Source organism: Suricata suricatta, chromosome 15, assembly GCF_006229205.1.
Source record: "Suricata suricatta isolate VVHF042 chromosome 15, meerkat_22Aug2017_6uvM2_HiC, whole genome shotgun sequence".
In the NCBI taxonomy this organism is placed as follows: domain Eukaryota; kingdom Metazoa; phylum Chordata; class Mammalia; order Carnivora; family Herpestidae; genus Suricata; species Suricata suricatta.
Window position 1 is genome coordinate 58,467,550 of NC_043714.1, and position 15,384 is coordinate 58,482,933.

The window sequence follows — 15,384 nt, forward strand, 5'->3', positions numbered from 1 at the left end:
TGTTTCTATTATCATTCTGTTCAAAATATTTTCTCATTTCTGTTGTGATTTTTTTTCTTCACCCATGGGTGTGTGTTAAGTTTCTAAATATTGGGAATTTTTCTGGAGAGCTAATGAACAATTCCTAATTAAATTCTGTTGTGGTCAAAGAATGTGCCCTGTAAGACTTCAATGTTTTGAAATTTGCTGAGATTTATTTATTCCCTTGAGTGCAGTATATTATGGTGGATAATTCTCATGAACTTGAAAAGAGTGTGGGTTCTCAAGTTGTTGGGTATGGTGTTCTGCTTGGCATATGGTTGTGGCTATATACCCTTTTTTTCAAATATACAAATTAACTGTGATTTAAAAAATAATGAAATGAATAGAAAGGGACTTGTCAAGGGGCTAGAATGCAACTATTTAGAGAAAAGGAGGAAGCCGGTGGAGCCAGACTCAAGACAAGACGACTGTAACTGAGGAAGCAAGGACCCAGGGGCTGATAGGGCAAGTCTCGTTAAATCAGAGGCAGAAAAGTTATTTGTAAAAGAGAACAGGGTCATACCATCTTCTGGAAGATGGGGTGGAGGGGAAAACAATTCAGGGATATGCCATCAGATAGTCTATACCTTCACAGTGTAGCAGAAGGAGGACATATACTAGAGATGAAGGAACTCAGAAGCAGACATTTTGGGATCGCCAACCAGCAGTTGGCTGGGAAGAAGGGAAGGATTGGGAGACTGTTCCATGGTTCCACTGGGGCCTGGTGGCAAGAATCCGTGCTTGGAGCAGTTATCAAGGGCTTTCCTCAGCAAAGGTTTCTGACATGGAGCCTAAACAGGACCTACAGGTGGGTTTCAGTCAAACCTCGCCAGAACTTTCTAAAAGTTAAAATTTTTACTTATCAACTTAAGGTGACAAGTCCTACAACAGGGCTTACCCTGGGAGCTACGGGATGGGCTGCTTAATCCAGAGGAGTAAGAAAGGCTTTCTGGGGGAAATGGTGTCTGAACTAAAGCCTGAAAGGAAGTTGGGATTATCCAGGTGTAGGAGTGGCTTTGAAGATGGTAGAAAAGAGCACAGCATTTGATGCCTGCAAAGCAGGTTGGCAGGCCTGCAGTTTAAAGGGAAAAGAGAAGAAAACCCAAACATTGTAACCACTACTCCAAACCCTTAGATAAAAGGTTGCTTTTCAAAGTTATGGAATGCTCATTCCTGGAGATGTTTGAGCACATGCTGGCTGGTCGGCTGTCTAGGTAGACGAAGAGGCATCTGGCTGATTCGGTAAGGGGGTCCATCGTCCCCGCTCTTCCTAGTCCTTTGTGGAAGGGCCTCCTGGATGGATGCTCCTGGATCCTCTCCTCCTTCTGTTTGGTGACTTTGGAAGCAAGAACTGGGCTTGCTCAGGCGAATGCAATTTTCTGTCCTCTCTTGTGACCTGCGTGCCTCTTGTAACCGCTTTGTGCTATGTAGCAAAAGGGGCATGGCCAGTCATGCCTGAGAGGACAAGGCCTATTTTTATTTATTATTTTAGAGAGAGACTGTGCACGTGTGAGTTGGGAGGGAGAGTATGCGAGCGAGAGCAGGCTCCATGCTCAGTGCGGAGCCTGCTCCAGGGCTCAATCTCATGACCCTGGGGTCACAACCTGAACTGAAATTAAGAGTCAGGTGCTCAACCGTCTGAGGTACCCAGGCACACCCCAAAATGCCTAATTTAGAGGGAAAATAGTCTGAGCAAACCAATTTGTCTGAGGACCTGAACAACTTTCTCCAAAAGGCTTTATCTGGAATGAAGCCAATATTCTGGTCTCCAAGCACAGCTTTCATTCAAAGGAGTAATGTTTTACTGTCTTCATAAAACCTGGGAAGACATCTAAACCCCTTCCCAATACTTAGAAGTCTATTAATCTGAATCATTAAGACAACCAGATTCAGCACCATTGGTTTAGGAATTCTTAAGAGTGGAAAAGTGATGTTAGTAAGCTTCCTCCCTCAAAAGGGGTTAAAAACAATCTATGTTGTTATTGGAAAATGAACTTTTTGGGAAAGTTCAGCCTTGATGATGTCAGAAACTTCACTAAGCAGCAGATCTTTGGTGCTTGATATTCGATAAAAATGTAGAGCAGTTCATGCAAAGAGATACGTAACAAAATACAAAGACACAGAGAAGTAAAACACAATATCCAGAGGGAAAATAGTAACAAGAAAATGTACAGATGAGGCACTCTCGGTAGTTAAATATGCCCACACTTTATGTGGCTACACTGGTTTCTAATAAGTAGTGCACTCAGAGGTAGTCTCATAAAGTAACTATTCCTCTTCTTTTGACACTTGTTAACCACACACCCCATGGGTCTCTATGGGTAACTCTAACCATAGTAAAGAGGAAGAAGACAAACAGCAGAAGGTAAAGGGGTGAAAGAGAAATTAACACTAAAGGGCATAATGTTAGCAAACTCACAGAGCCAGAAGCCAAAGGTCTGAAAGAGATAGAGGTTTCCCTTCTGTTCAATAGCATAGGCAGAAGTGCCAAATTTCAGGGTGCTACATCTCAGCAGAATACTTTGAAGAGGAGGAAAAAAAGAGGTACGGGGGCGGGTGCTTGCAGCACAAAAAGAACCAGAAATATGCATTTATGTTGCAGGAGACCATTGGGAAGCACAAATCAATACTGACCACTTGCAGGGGATATTCATACGATAAGTATTTATTCCTGCAGACAGCTGGACATCTGAAGAATTCTCCTTGCTGTGCCACAAAGCAGTCTCCGTGGAGACCTTTTACACATTCAAAATCGCTTTTAAAGATATTTTATATTCTGGGGAACTCTAAGTGCTTCACCCATAAAAAATAAGTCTTTCAAGTTGGCGGGGGAAACAGCCCTTTCCAGATGGAGACCTTGGTGCCGAAGGAGGTAAACTCACTTTAGCAACCACGGGAACAACACAAGGCACAGCCCGGGGATGAAATAGCCTCAAACCTGAAAATATTCTTAACTGTGCATAAAAGAGAATCTGAAAGTTGCTTGTGAGCTTACACCTGGCCCCAGTAGAGCTTCCTCATCAGCATTCCACGCCAGCTTCAGAAAGCTGGAGAGAGGATCTTGCAAGCACAGGAAAATAGACAAATTTCTTTCATTCAAGCCTAATCTGATGATTTAAACCTATCTATCTTAATGCCTCTCAGGTGTTCTAACCATCTTATGCCTTTTAAGAGCATTTCTGCAGGGAGGTAACACTAGTAACTTCTCCTCTGATTAAACACATCTGCCACAAAATAGCAGGTGCCTTCTGGACACAATGAGATTCTCAGAAATTCCTGTAGGAAACTTGTAAAAGGTTTTGAATGCTCCTATACTGAAACACATTTTAACTTTTCTTAGATTTTGGAGGAAAAGGGAGGAATGTGTGTGTAGAATTCAATGTCCTTCAAATAAAAGGCATAAAAAATATTAACAGAATTAACTTGCTGCCTAAAACATAAGAAATGAATTGAGCCATTGATGTTAAAACAGTATCAATTTTCAAAAAAGGTTAAAATCAGTACTCTCATAAAATACAAAATGAACACACGTTTCAGATTTTCTTTTAACTCATTAGTGAAGAAGCCAGTAAGATCTTACAACCAGGGGAAAGATATCACAAAGGAGAATCCAAAAAGCAAACACACACAGATCGGGGAGAGGAAAATGAAGAGGTGTCAATGGCAGGCAAAAGTCACCTTTCCCACAGAGGCTAGGAAAGCCAGCTGAGCCTCTGTGGACAGAGTTTACACATCCACGACAAGGATTATTTTGAATTGCTATCAGCTACCTACAATTTACCAAGTTGTAAAAACAGCGCCGTGGATTTAGACAGCCCAAAATGGTGTACTATTGACGAGGCACAGTTTTTCACAGAAGCCCAATTTTTTCCCTGCACAGACCACTGACTGTCTTATTTATTTCTGTATTCCCCAAACCCAGTACAAGGTAGGCGCTCCATCAATACCGGCGAATGGATAAATGTCTACTATGCACCAGGCGTTAAGCCAGGCCCTTCACGAGCATCCTTCCACTTAATTCTCCTGACAACTCTTTAAAATACTTATTCTCATTCCACTGATGAAAAACTAACTCGTGTAACATGTGTAGCTATTGCTTGTCAAAGGCTGGGGGTGGAGGACAAGCGGGGATGATCAGACTCAGGTCTGTGAAAGCCCTTTTTTCTTTTTTCCATTTAATAGATGTCCTTTTTATTAGCCATCACGGCACCATCTGCCTCTAAATTAAGGAACTGCTTATATGTTACACTGGTGCAACACCCTTGCTTGTTGAGCATGACATCGGAGACTCACACTAAGAAAAAGCAAAGGAACAGCAACATGTAAGAGGATCTAGGCATAAGTGAGAAGCCTGAGCATTTTTGTTGCAGCCTTGCAGACAAGCACAGGTTATTTACCAGCCTAGACTAACTGCCCTCGGTTGCTCATTTCCCAATTTTCAGGATAATAAAGATGGATGAATTCAACACTGTTTACAGGTGTTGTTTGTTTTCACACACAGTGCGTGCTTCCCAGGACCATGAACTCCTTTCACAGCGATGCTACAAGTCAGGTCCTGGTACTGCCCACATTTTGCAGATAAAGTTGAAGGGCACCACTGACCTTCACAAGAGCACACAGCAAAGCTGCAGCTCTGGGCTTCGACCCAGCACCTGTCACCACCACTGGCTCGCACCCTCGGCAGTCCGCTGGTTTTCGGGGGCTGGCGACGTTTGCTGTTAACGCAGGTCTGAGTTTTTCACAGACCTCTTTGCCATGCTTATCACAGCCTAGCCTCCAAGGTCACAGAGATCCAGCTTCCAGCTGGACAGCATCCTAAGGCTGGTCATTGCAGGCCTGCTGCAGTCCTGTCTATTGTCTGACCACCTGGTACTTGCGATCACTCAGGTATTTCACATTCATCTTTGGAGAGGCAAGGCCCAGAGCACAGGGAAAGAGACTGCCTTTCTGAGGCCTCACAGCTGATTGTCAAAAAGATGTGGGCCAAATGTTAATGTGAAATCATTCTCCCAATAATTTTCTGCTTTCCTTTCTTGCCTGAAAACAGGCTGCCCTTGGAATGAAGGGTATGCTTTTAGACACCTCCAGACGAGTCTTGACATGAATAATAGCAAAATCCTGGCATGTAGAAGGTGTCAAGAAATGGCCAACTTGGTGTGTTACGTATTATTTCATTTAATCTCCACAACAACTCTTGGGGACAGCTACTATTATCATCTTTATTTTGGAGATGAGGAGGGAGGTGAAATAACTCATCCAGCGAAAGCAGCTTGCCTGGGATTCCAAGAAAGTTGTGATGTACCCGTATCAGTAGCATTTCATGGAGACCAAGTGTGCCACCAGAAGCAATATAACAGGTGTTGGAAACATGTACCTCACGCCCACACCCTCTTTCTTCCTGTCACTTAGCAGAAAGCACTGGGAAGTGGTACTGTTGACTCTGAAGCACTGAGGTATGAGACCTTTACTTCTAACGGGTGTTACAAACCGTTATCAATGCCTACCCTTCCCTCAAGGGTATCGCATAATTCCCGCCCCTAATAAAAGATAACACGACTTTCAAATAAGATCATGAAAAAGGCTTTCCCATTACTCTATCACACACGCATTAAGAAACATTAAGCACACATTGCGGAATGAAGGTGACCATAATCAGCCAAATGGGTATTAACTAATTGATTACTTAAGGGGTAGAAAAACTGGCTCTGAATGGGATTTTCTTATATTGTTAAGGGAGAGCCAAAGGAAAAAAACAATTAAACAGCTGGAATCTAAGCTAGGTTCTGACACTGCCTTCAGAATTTCAGGAATTTCATCTAAAAAGCCATTATTCTAGTTGGGGGTCAGGGGAAGCAAAGTGAATTAATTAAGTACAATTTTAACACTTCACTCTGTCAACTACTCAGCCTGAGCTACAGTTGGGTATGTTCCTTAAATATTAAAACATTACCAATCTGGTCAGAAGGAATCTAGGATAATCTAGCTCAGCATTGAAAAAATATTCTTTAGGGGAGCCTGAGTAGTTCAATCCATTAAGCATCTGCCTTCAGCTCAGGTCATGATCTCACGGTTCGTGGGTTCGGGCCCCACACTGGGCTCTGTGCTGACAGCTCAGAGCCTGAGCCTGCTTCAGATTCTGTGACTCCCTCTCTCTCTCTGCCCCTCCCCTGCTTGCACTCTCTCAAAAATAAATAAACATTAAAAAAAAGAAAGAAAGAAAAATGTTCTTTAGTATTAGAACCCCTTTTTCCAAATGAAGTTTTTTGTATAATTCAAACATGTAAAACAGACCCAAAGAGAGCCGGTTTCATTGACACATCCATCTTGACCCAAAGCATACCCTGTCCCCTTGGCAACCTTTAGCATACCCAGGGGCTCCATGGAACCCAGTTTGAAAACCACCCAGTCTGGAAAGAGGCTTAGCATCCAACAGTGCTGGGCTACTCTGGTCCCTTTCGTACCAGAGGACAGTTTTCTCTTAGAAAAGGGGAAGAATCTGGACTAGAATCAGGACTTCTCAGCATGTTTTCCCTCTGAAGCACAATTCTGGGGCAAAGAGCATGTTTTTCAGTCCTATCTGTCATCACAGTGTTTGCAAAAGGGGGAGGGAAGAGAGGAGGGATGCTGCCTATATTCATGCAGACCCTCAGGGTGGGAGGGCAGGTGAGGTCTGAAGAAGACCCCCTTATTCTGATGGGCTCCCACGGTGGGCCCCGTCGTCTTCTTCTCACCCACCCTGTTCCTCAATTGAGAGACAAGATCCCGAGGGCTTTTACAGTTCATGATACTGTCATGGTTTCTGCTTCCGAGTGCCTCTTGACCTCCAAATATAATACTCAGAGCCCCTTGATGTAAATGGAATCTTCATTTGTGCTTTGAAGGTATTCATCTTGGGACAGTAAGTGAGTATTCTCATAGTCACCTCAGAATTTTCCTGTTTAGAAATCTCTCCTGCCTAGAACACCTAGTACTGATCCCATTAACCCAGCTAACTTGAAAGACTTGCTTCCTTTTCTTCTCTAGGATTGGTACACATTTTCTTGAGAGTCCCCCACCCAGCCCTTCCCCTGGACTCCCACATCCTTGTACAGGACACTCAGAATCCATGCTTCTCTGGAACTTCTTATGTTTATTCAGTAGCCTAGTTTGCCTGGATCTGGAATCCATTCTCCTTTTACAGTAAGCAAACCCATGGCAGAAAATTTCAGTAGGAAGACGCAGTTCATTGTAAGGGTATGGGAAAGGCCACCATGACGGGGAGAGAAAGCGGGAGTGAAGTATTTCGGATGCCGCATACTTTACCAGTTATGTCATGCTGTTTGAATGACTCGCTGTAGATCTGATACTGATTCGGACAGTGTTTCTTCAACCACTTGCACACATCCTGCTGAGTCCACAGAGCCACTGGTTTTGACAGCTTCACCGTGGCTGACTATAAATGAAGAAGGAAGAGGTCTGTTAGTGTCGGCCCCATGTCTAGAAAGGCACTACTATTAGAAGTACTGGAGCGTGTGGTCAAGGCTATAGGCTGGCATCTCTGAAGATAAGGATCGGGCTCTTTTCCTCCTAACCTCTACAGACCTTTTCCACACCCCTGAAAACCAGAAGAAAAAGTCTAGGTGGAGAAAGCCATGAAAATTATACTATTCTCAAGTTATCATCTCTACTGGAAAAAATCCCTAGGAAGTAGTGTTTTCTGACAAACACTTCAACAGTGAGACAATGCTATTGCTAAGCATTTAAATCAATTTTAGGGGTGAAGTAGCTGCCCCCAAGTGGCCTTTCTTTGTATTCAACCAAAATTTTTCATTTTTCGTTACCCTCTGAGATCTCTAGGGTCTAGTGCAACACTATCCCTGGCAGGTACTAATAATTATTTTAGGGACGAATGCTATTGGATTTAGATACCTACATACTAAAGAGTACATGTTGGCCTAGAAGTGGTCCTGTAACGTCTAGGAATTAGTTATGCCACAGCGGGGAAGCAAAAAGTCAATTCCACCAGCATGTGGAGAATGGTAATAAGAAAATGGGGTGGCTAAACCTGATGTAGAAGCCAACTAATCAAGACCTTTTACTACTCAATGGATCTTTCAGAGGGGTTTATGAAACACAACAAAACAAAGGTGCGTTAGGACCCAGCCTTTGACAGATGACAAGTTACAAATTCATTCATTCATTAATGTGCATCAGCTCTGCAGCGGATGCTGTCTTCCTCATGAATCCTAACAACTTGGCTGAGGCATGATGGAAGCTTAGCTATTTAAAATTTTTTATCATTTAGGATCAGTGTTTGTCAACAATGTAGGATTGTAACATAGAAACTTCTTTAAAAGATATTGGGCAGCACCCAGATCTGGCCTTAAATATCACTGACCTTCTCACTAGGGATCATTCACTTTTACTTCTCTTTCAGTCTTTCAGATTAAGGCAAGAAGAGAGCCTCGATTTCGTAGGACTGTGATTTAATAACATTTGAACACCTGCTAACATTTCTGACAAAGAAGGCTTGCTTCAGCCTCACAACCTTCATCAGAAATCAACATACCCAACAACTGTTCAATTTTATTTTGATTATATTTAAGGTTACTTTTGCATTATGGCAAACAAATTAAGGCCAAAAATAAATTTTATTTTCAGTAGTATTATCTAGTTTGCTTTTATTTATTTTTAGTGTTTATTTGAGAGAGAGAGAGAGAGAGAGAGAGAGAGAGAGAGAGAGAGAGAATCTGAAGCAAGATCCAGGCTCTAAGTTGTCAGTACAGAGCCCCCAGCGTGGGGCTCAAACCCATAATCTGTGAGATCATGACCTGAGCCAAAGTTGGATGCTCAACTGACTGAGTCACTCAGGCACTCCTAATTTGCTTTTAAAACAAATTTGAGTTTAAAAAAATGAAGTCAATTAAAAAAATGAAGGGGAACAGTGATACAGATGGTAATAACAGAAGTCACCTGCACGTGATTCGCATTTGTGAAACACAGTGCTCGGGTGTTTTTTTTTTCTATTAGTATATTTCCCACAGGATTCTTTGGGCATGACTCACAAAATCAGCACAAGCAATATTTTTTTACTTTATGCTAATTTACTTTATGGTAATTTTTTTCATTCTTATTGCAGTAGATTGTATCCTCAAGGATTATTTTATTCATGTACATATATATACATCCATACATATATATCTGCTCTTCATTCATTGGACTTGATATTCCTACACTGATATTTGGGGTTGATGCTCCCTCTCCTTGGATTTAGGCAAGGTCTGTAATGCTCCTGGCCAGTGGAGCACAGTGGAATTGATGCTATGTGACTTCTAAGGCAAGGTCATAAAAAAGGTACAACTTCTGCCTGGCTCATCCTCTTGGTCACTCAGCTTTGGAACCCAACCACATGCTGTGGGGAAGCTCAGACCACGTGAGGAGACCATGTGTAGACATTTTGGCCAATCCCCCAACTGATGTTTCAGCTGACAGCCAGCACCAACCATCAGAGAAATGAGTTAACAAGTTGCAGATGGTTCCAGCCATCAGTCTTCGACTCTTCCAGCTGAGGCTCCCAGACACCAGGAAGCAGAGCAAGCCATCCCTGCTGTGCCCTGAGTCAATTCCTGACTCACATAATCGATGAGCATCACCAACTGTTGTCTTTCATCACGAAGTTCAGGATACCATGTTCTATAAGGCTAGTAACAATGAAAATACTACATTATATGCTGGTGAGGATAGATCTGTTATAACTGTGCTCTCAGAATGCCTTGCACATTTAACAGATGCTATATAGCCACGATGAAAAAGTGAATGAATTAATGAAATGAATCCAGCAATGAATTTCAAATGTAGCCTTTTGCTGCCTTCCACCCACCGTGTCTTGCTCCCAGGTGGCTCCTAGTCAAACATGTCAACCTCTTCCTTCCACCTCATGTCCCTGAGTCACAGGCTGTCAGCCATGGTCCCTGGAAGCTCTGTGTGCACCCACATCAGTTGTTTTAATTCTGATGAGCGAGGAGGGCCTCTGGGGTGGGTGGTGCAAATGAGTGAACATTGTGTTGTTTAGTTTCTTCCTTTTTTGCTTGTCATGCCCTCTTTTCCTTTCCATGACTAGGAAACTAGAATTTTGGCTCTTTTAGCTAGAAATGCACTTACCATCGTGTTTTACAAGTCAGCACCTCTGAATCTGGCTCCTTGCTGCTCTAAAAATTTTTCTCTAGATTAACTGAATGAGCTCATAGCTGACACATCATTACCCCGAAACCCTTTACAAGTTTCCTGCAAGTAAAGCTAATCACATGTTCTGAAAACTCCTATAAACCAGTCATAGATGGCTGTAAATTAGGTAGGGAAAGACAAGAGGGTGAAGTTGCTTATATATCAGTATACTAAAGATGATACTGGAAGATCTTTAACTTTCTCATTTCTTAGGCAACAGAGAGACCTCAGCACGAAGTCAAGCCCCCTCAACTGGGCTTCAGGTAGAAATTAACCCACACACGGCCAGGTGAACTCAGGATGCATCCGCATCAGCCCCCCAAGTATGCTTTTGCTACAAACTTTCCCTTTGTCATAAATTCAGGTGTTCTGAGGCTAACACGCAAGGAGGTGCCTTGCTTTTCCTTCAGAATACCCTCTTACTAAGCAGTAACTTGGTATCACTTGCTTGGACAGCAATAAACTCAAAGCTTTAGGCATAGATTTGTAAGACTGCAGGAACCTACAGGGATCTGCCTCCATGTGAACTGGCATAAACAACATGGGGAGGGATAAAGATGCCTATCGTTGGGCAACTGCTTGTGTCTTCTTAATCAGCAGTGATAAAAGTGCTGGCCCTATTTATTAGCCGATTCTTAGCCTTGGCTTCATTACAAAGTTGTTATTAGTTTGCCACATATTAATTGGTTAAGAGCTAGAAGGACTCCACTTCCCCCAATATCCTGCTGCTTACAGATTCTCAGAGCTGACTTCGTCGCCTTGAACGGCTGTTTGTGCAGCACCCGGGTGAACTTGAGTCATCTCTCCTTCTGTCATGATCTCCCCATCCCTGGTAGCAACCAAGTTTTGGGAGTGAATGCCATAACCTGACTATTTTAAAGAGATTAAACTTCCATGTGTCATTTGGAACAATGAACATATGTTAAACTCATATCAATCTACCAATCACATTGTCCCATTGGGAGGCACAGAGTTGTCAAACTTCTAGCTCCACAGTGTTATTTCAGCCACCCTCCTTTGCTCCGCTGTACTCACGGCTCTCTTTACATGCAACTCCAGCCCCTAATTTTCTGATATGCTGTGTTTCCCCCACCCTACCACCCCCCAGTGAAAGCCAAATCCAAAACAGTTCACAAAACAAATCAATATTTTATATTTATTAGAAATAGTAAACTAGTAATAAAAAATAAAAGACCTAGCCTGCCCAAAGGCAAACATTAAAAAAAATTTGCTCTACTTTCCTTTCTCTTGGCTTCGGTCTACCATAGATATTATCCGGGATTTACAGCCCTGGAGACGATTTTAGTTTGTGTTGTTGCCCTGAAAGGAGCCAGAGGCAGTTTGTTATCTTAACCCCAAGCATTGTGACACCAAACAGAATTCCAGGCATTTCCTCTCTGAATTGGTCCCCGACCTTTCTGTAGAGATGCTGAAAGTGTACTTCAGACACTTTTAGGGCCTGTTTTACAAGGAGGCCTCACTTGATGCAAAAGACACATCCCTGAAAGAAAATCTGTTTGCAAGTTACTTTTGGCAAATGGTTCCTTACCTTTATTCAACAGTTTCAGTCCTGTTCTATAGTCAGTTCTGATTTGTATTAATATAGAGAAAACTCTTCAGTTTTAAGTTCTTTAAGGTCAACTGGAAGCTTTTCTAAGTTATAAAATAATTAAACGCTTTAAAGAAGATTGAGATTGAAAGAACATATTACAAAATGCTTTTCAAGTTAAATTTTACTTTGTCATTTGATTATCCCTTATTTGTTTTGCAATATAAAATCCCTTTAATTTTCTAGGTTTTGATTTGTAAGAGAACATTGAAATCTAAAGCTTCCCATGGTTGTATAAACTCAGCTAGGCAAGCTTACATAAGGCTGAGTGGGCCAACAGGGGGAAAAGTAGAGAACACGTAGATTGCTTATATGTACTGGCAGGTCGGAGTGAGTGTTGTGTCCAAATATCAGCAAGCGGTAAACGCATCTGCAGCATCTCATTATAAACAGGTGTTTGCCAGCTCTCAGCATTGCCTCTTCCCTTACCATCCTGCAATGTTTTCCCCTTAGGTCCTGGTCTTCTCTTTCATTGGTTTAACCACTGTGTCATCTTACCCAAGACCAGAAAAAGGAATGAGAACAGTGGAGGAGGGGAAGGACAAATATACATACAAGCCATTTATGTCTCCCCTAACAGCTTTTGAAGCTCATTCATCCCAGATGGATGGAAGGGCTAGTTCACAGACTCCTTGGCTTTGAGTGAATTGATTTTCAAGTACCAATAATGCCCTCTTCTGTCACCTTAACTCTTTCATGCAAGGAGGTGGTTAGAAAGGTTTAACGGTTATCGCTTCTGTCCTGTCCTGTTTACAGGGTGGCTTCTGAACTCCACGTGGTCATTTTCTTAGGTTTAAAGAAAAACATGATGAATGAACCTCTTAAATTTCATGCCTCTCAATGAGAAGACATCTCACTGCTAGAAAGTTTGCAGGTAAAAGTAAAATCTCTTAGATGAAGGCAAGATAAATTTATGTAGTGTTACTTCCCATGGTCTTTAACCATTGCTTTAACATCACCTCAGTCATTCCATGCTTCCTCATTTGTGGTGTTCGTCCCTTCTAAGCAGTAGCATCCCTCAGTAGCAGTAATGGGTAAGCAATTTGGGGAATTTTCCCAAGTAAACAGAGTGGCATTGTTAGTTTCTTCAACTGCTCTTCACATGGTAACTGTTTTAGACCCTTCAATGTCCAGTCTCCTCCACAGGGCATGGTAGCTTGTTAATATTCCCTTCAAAAGGCAGGATCTTAAAAGGATTGACTACAAAAAACCCCATAGTATTAAAACCCAAACTTACCTACCTACCTTCCTTTCTTTCTTTTGCAAAGTCACATCATTGGCTTACACTGAACTTACAGGAAATCTATAGTTTTGAGTCCCCTTCAAATTAACTTCTGTCAAAGTAGGGGTTCTCCTTTCTTGAAAGTAGATTCTTCAGAACCTCAACTTTATTTTGCAGGTTTCAATGCATCATCAGAAATGCTTATTAACCAATGTATGGGTTATTCTCCATATTTGCACCATCCATGTAGACACAAGTCCTTTGAGGTACCCCAAAACTTTTAAGATTATAATAGGATCCTGGGATTAAAAGTTTGAGAACTACTGCTTTAAGACATCATTACAGTAGTGTCATTAATAAAAAATTTGGCCCGATATAATTTTTCCCTTAACTTATCCATATCGAATTTTAGTGATGGCCTCTTTTATTCCTAAATGCTCAGAACCACAGTCCCACAGAAACTGAAATTTTGGAGGACTCTACATAGCCAGTAGGTTCAAACTGAAATCTAAAGCAAGAATCTAATCCACTTGAAGACGTCTAAAATGGTGGTTAGGAAACTAGGACTATGATAAATATATCAAGGTATACATGTGTGTTAACTACTTGGATAAAGACCAATGTTAATCCTCTAATTGAAAATAATTACGTTTTCTTTTATAGAGCTGTATAAATTTTGGAAAAGCAATGATCTAGGTTCAAGATACTCCCTGAAATTTTGTAGCATCAGCAAATGCATCCTGTGAAAAGGGCTATTCCATGGGTAATAAGCTCTACTAGGTTAAGGTGTTATTTTGTATTGGGGTGGCTGGCTCAGTTGGTGAAGTGTGTAACTCTTGATCGCAGCATTGTGAGTTTGAACCCTATGTTGTGTATAGAGATTACTTAAAATTAAAGTCTTCAAAAAATTATTTTTGTATTGAAGTCAAGGTCAGGCTTCTATGATCTGTCTCAGTGATTGTGAGTCCTGCCTTTGCAGTAATGCAAGGTAGATCTCTTTACCACCCAATGCACTGATTTCCATTTCATACATTGTACTGGCATTCTCCACTGGGTCTCATGCTTTATTATTATTTTTTTAACCATGGTATTTGTTGATGAATCCCAAATTATATCTCCAGCCCAGTCTTCTCTCCCCAAACTAAGAAATCATATATACCATCCATGACCTCACAGTTCCATTTTCAGATCTAGTAAACATTTCAAATTCATCATGTCCAAAACTGACCTCCTTTCTGTCAAAACTATGCTTCTCACCTCCTCTAAGAGAAACTTTATACTTCATGTTGCCAAAGCACCAAATCTTAAATTCACCATAGACTCCTCTCTTTCTCTTGTATTCTACACTGCATCAATTGGCAAAACCTAACCAGTCTACCTTTAACTATAACCAGATCCCATTCTCCTTTCATAACCAACGCTGACTGCTATAATCTTGATAAAAAACATGATCATGCCACACCTACTTTATCTAGGCAAGATGCACCTGACAGGTCATTCTGTTTTCCCCTTTTTTTTAAATCAAGCCTCAAGCCATCTGGCAACCCAGTATCTCTGATACTACCTTCCTTACTACCTTCCCCTGTTACATGCTCTTCCCACTACCGTAGCCCTATTACTGCTGCTCACAAACACCAATTACCTTCACTTCGTATCTTGCCTGAGAGGCTCCTCTCCCAGACATGACAATGCTAATGCCCTCATTTCTTTCAAACCTTTGCTCAAGTTCTACCTCCTCAGCAAATCCTACCCCAATCTTCCTATTTAAAAATGCAAGCTTCTTCCCTCTGGCACTTCTGATACTTATTACCCTGCTCCAGTGTTTCCCACTCAAGAGCAAGCATCATCCATCATACTACATAGTCGCTTATTTTGTCTATTAGCGTCCTATCTGTCTCTTCCCACCGGCCTGCCGTCTCCACAAAGACAGGGAACTTTTTATTTCATGAGGAGTCCCAAACTTTAGAACAGGACCTGGCACACAGTAGGCACTCAATAATTATTTGCTGAACGTATGAAGAACTGTCTGGTCCGTCATCATATATCACAGCTCCTATATCCTTGAGTGTCAGAAAGATGATTCAAGTCCCAGTTGTGCTCTTGACATTCCCAGGTTAGAACTACAACAGCCTTTTCTCCAATTAGATCTCTCTTACACTGAGCCAAATATGCAGAGGCATTCTAGCACTATAACTCTTAGCAAGACAGCTCACATTTCTGATTCTCGATTTTTCTTTTCCGATTGACATAGAGAGTGATGTAATGAAACAAGCTTGGCATTTGGAGTCACACAGACATAGACTGAAAGTAAGTTCTGGCATTCACTAGC

The 15,384-nt window shown here is 41.8% G+C and overlaps 1 protein-coding gene across 1 annotated transcript in view; it reads right to left on the reverse strand.

Moving 5' to 3' along the window:
• Positions 1 to 15,384, reverse strand: part of SAMD12 (sterile alpha motif domain containing 12) — a 375,957-nt gene that overhangs the window by 206,240 nt on the left and 154,333 nt on the right. Inside the window, exon 3 of the mRNA XM_029923415.1 lies at positions 7,324 to 7,453. Within this exon, the coding sequence (XP_029779275.1) occupies positions 7,324 to 7,453 (130 nt within the window). The remainder of the gene's footprint in view (positions 1 to 7,323; positions 7,454 to 15,384) is intronic.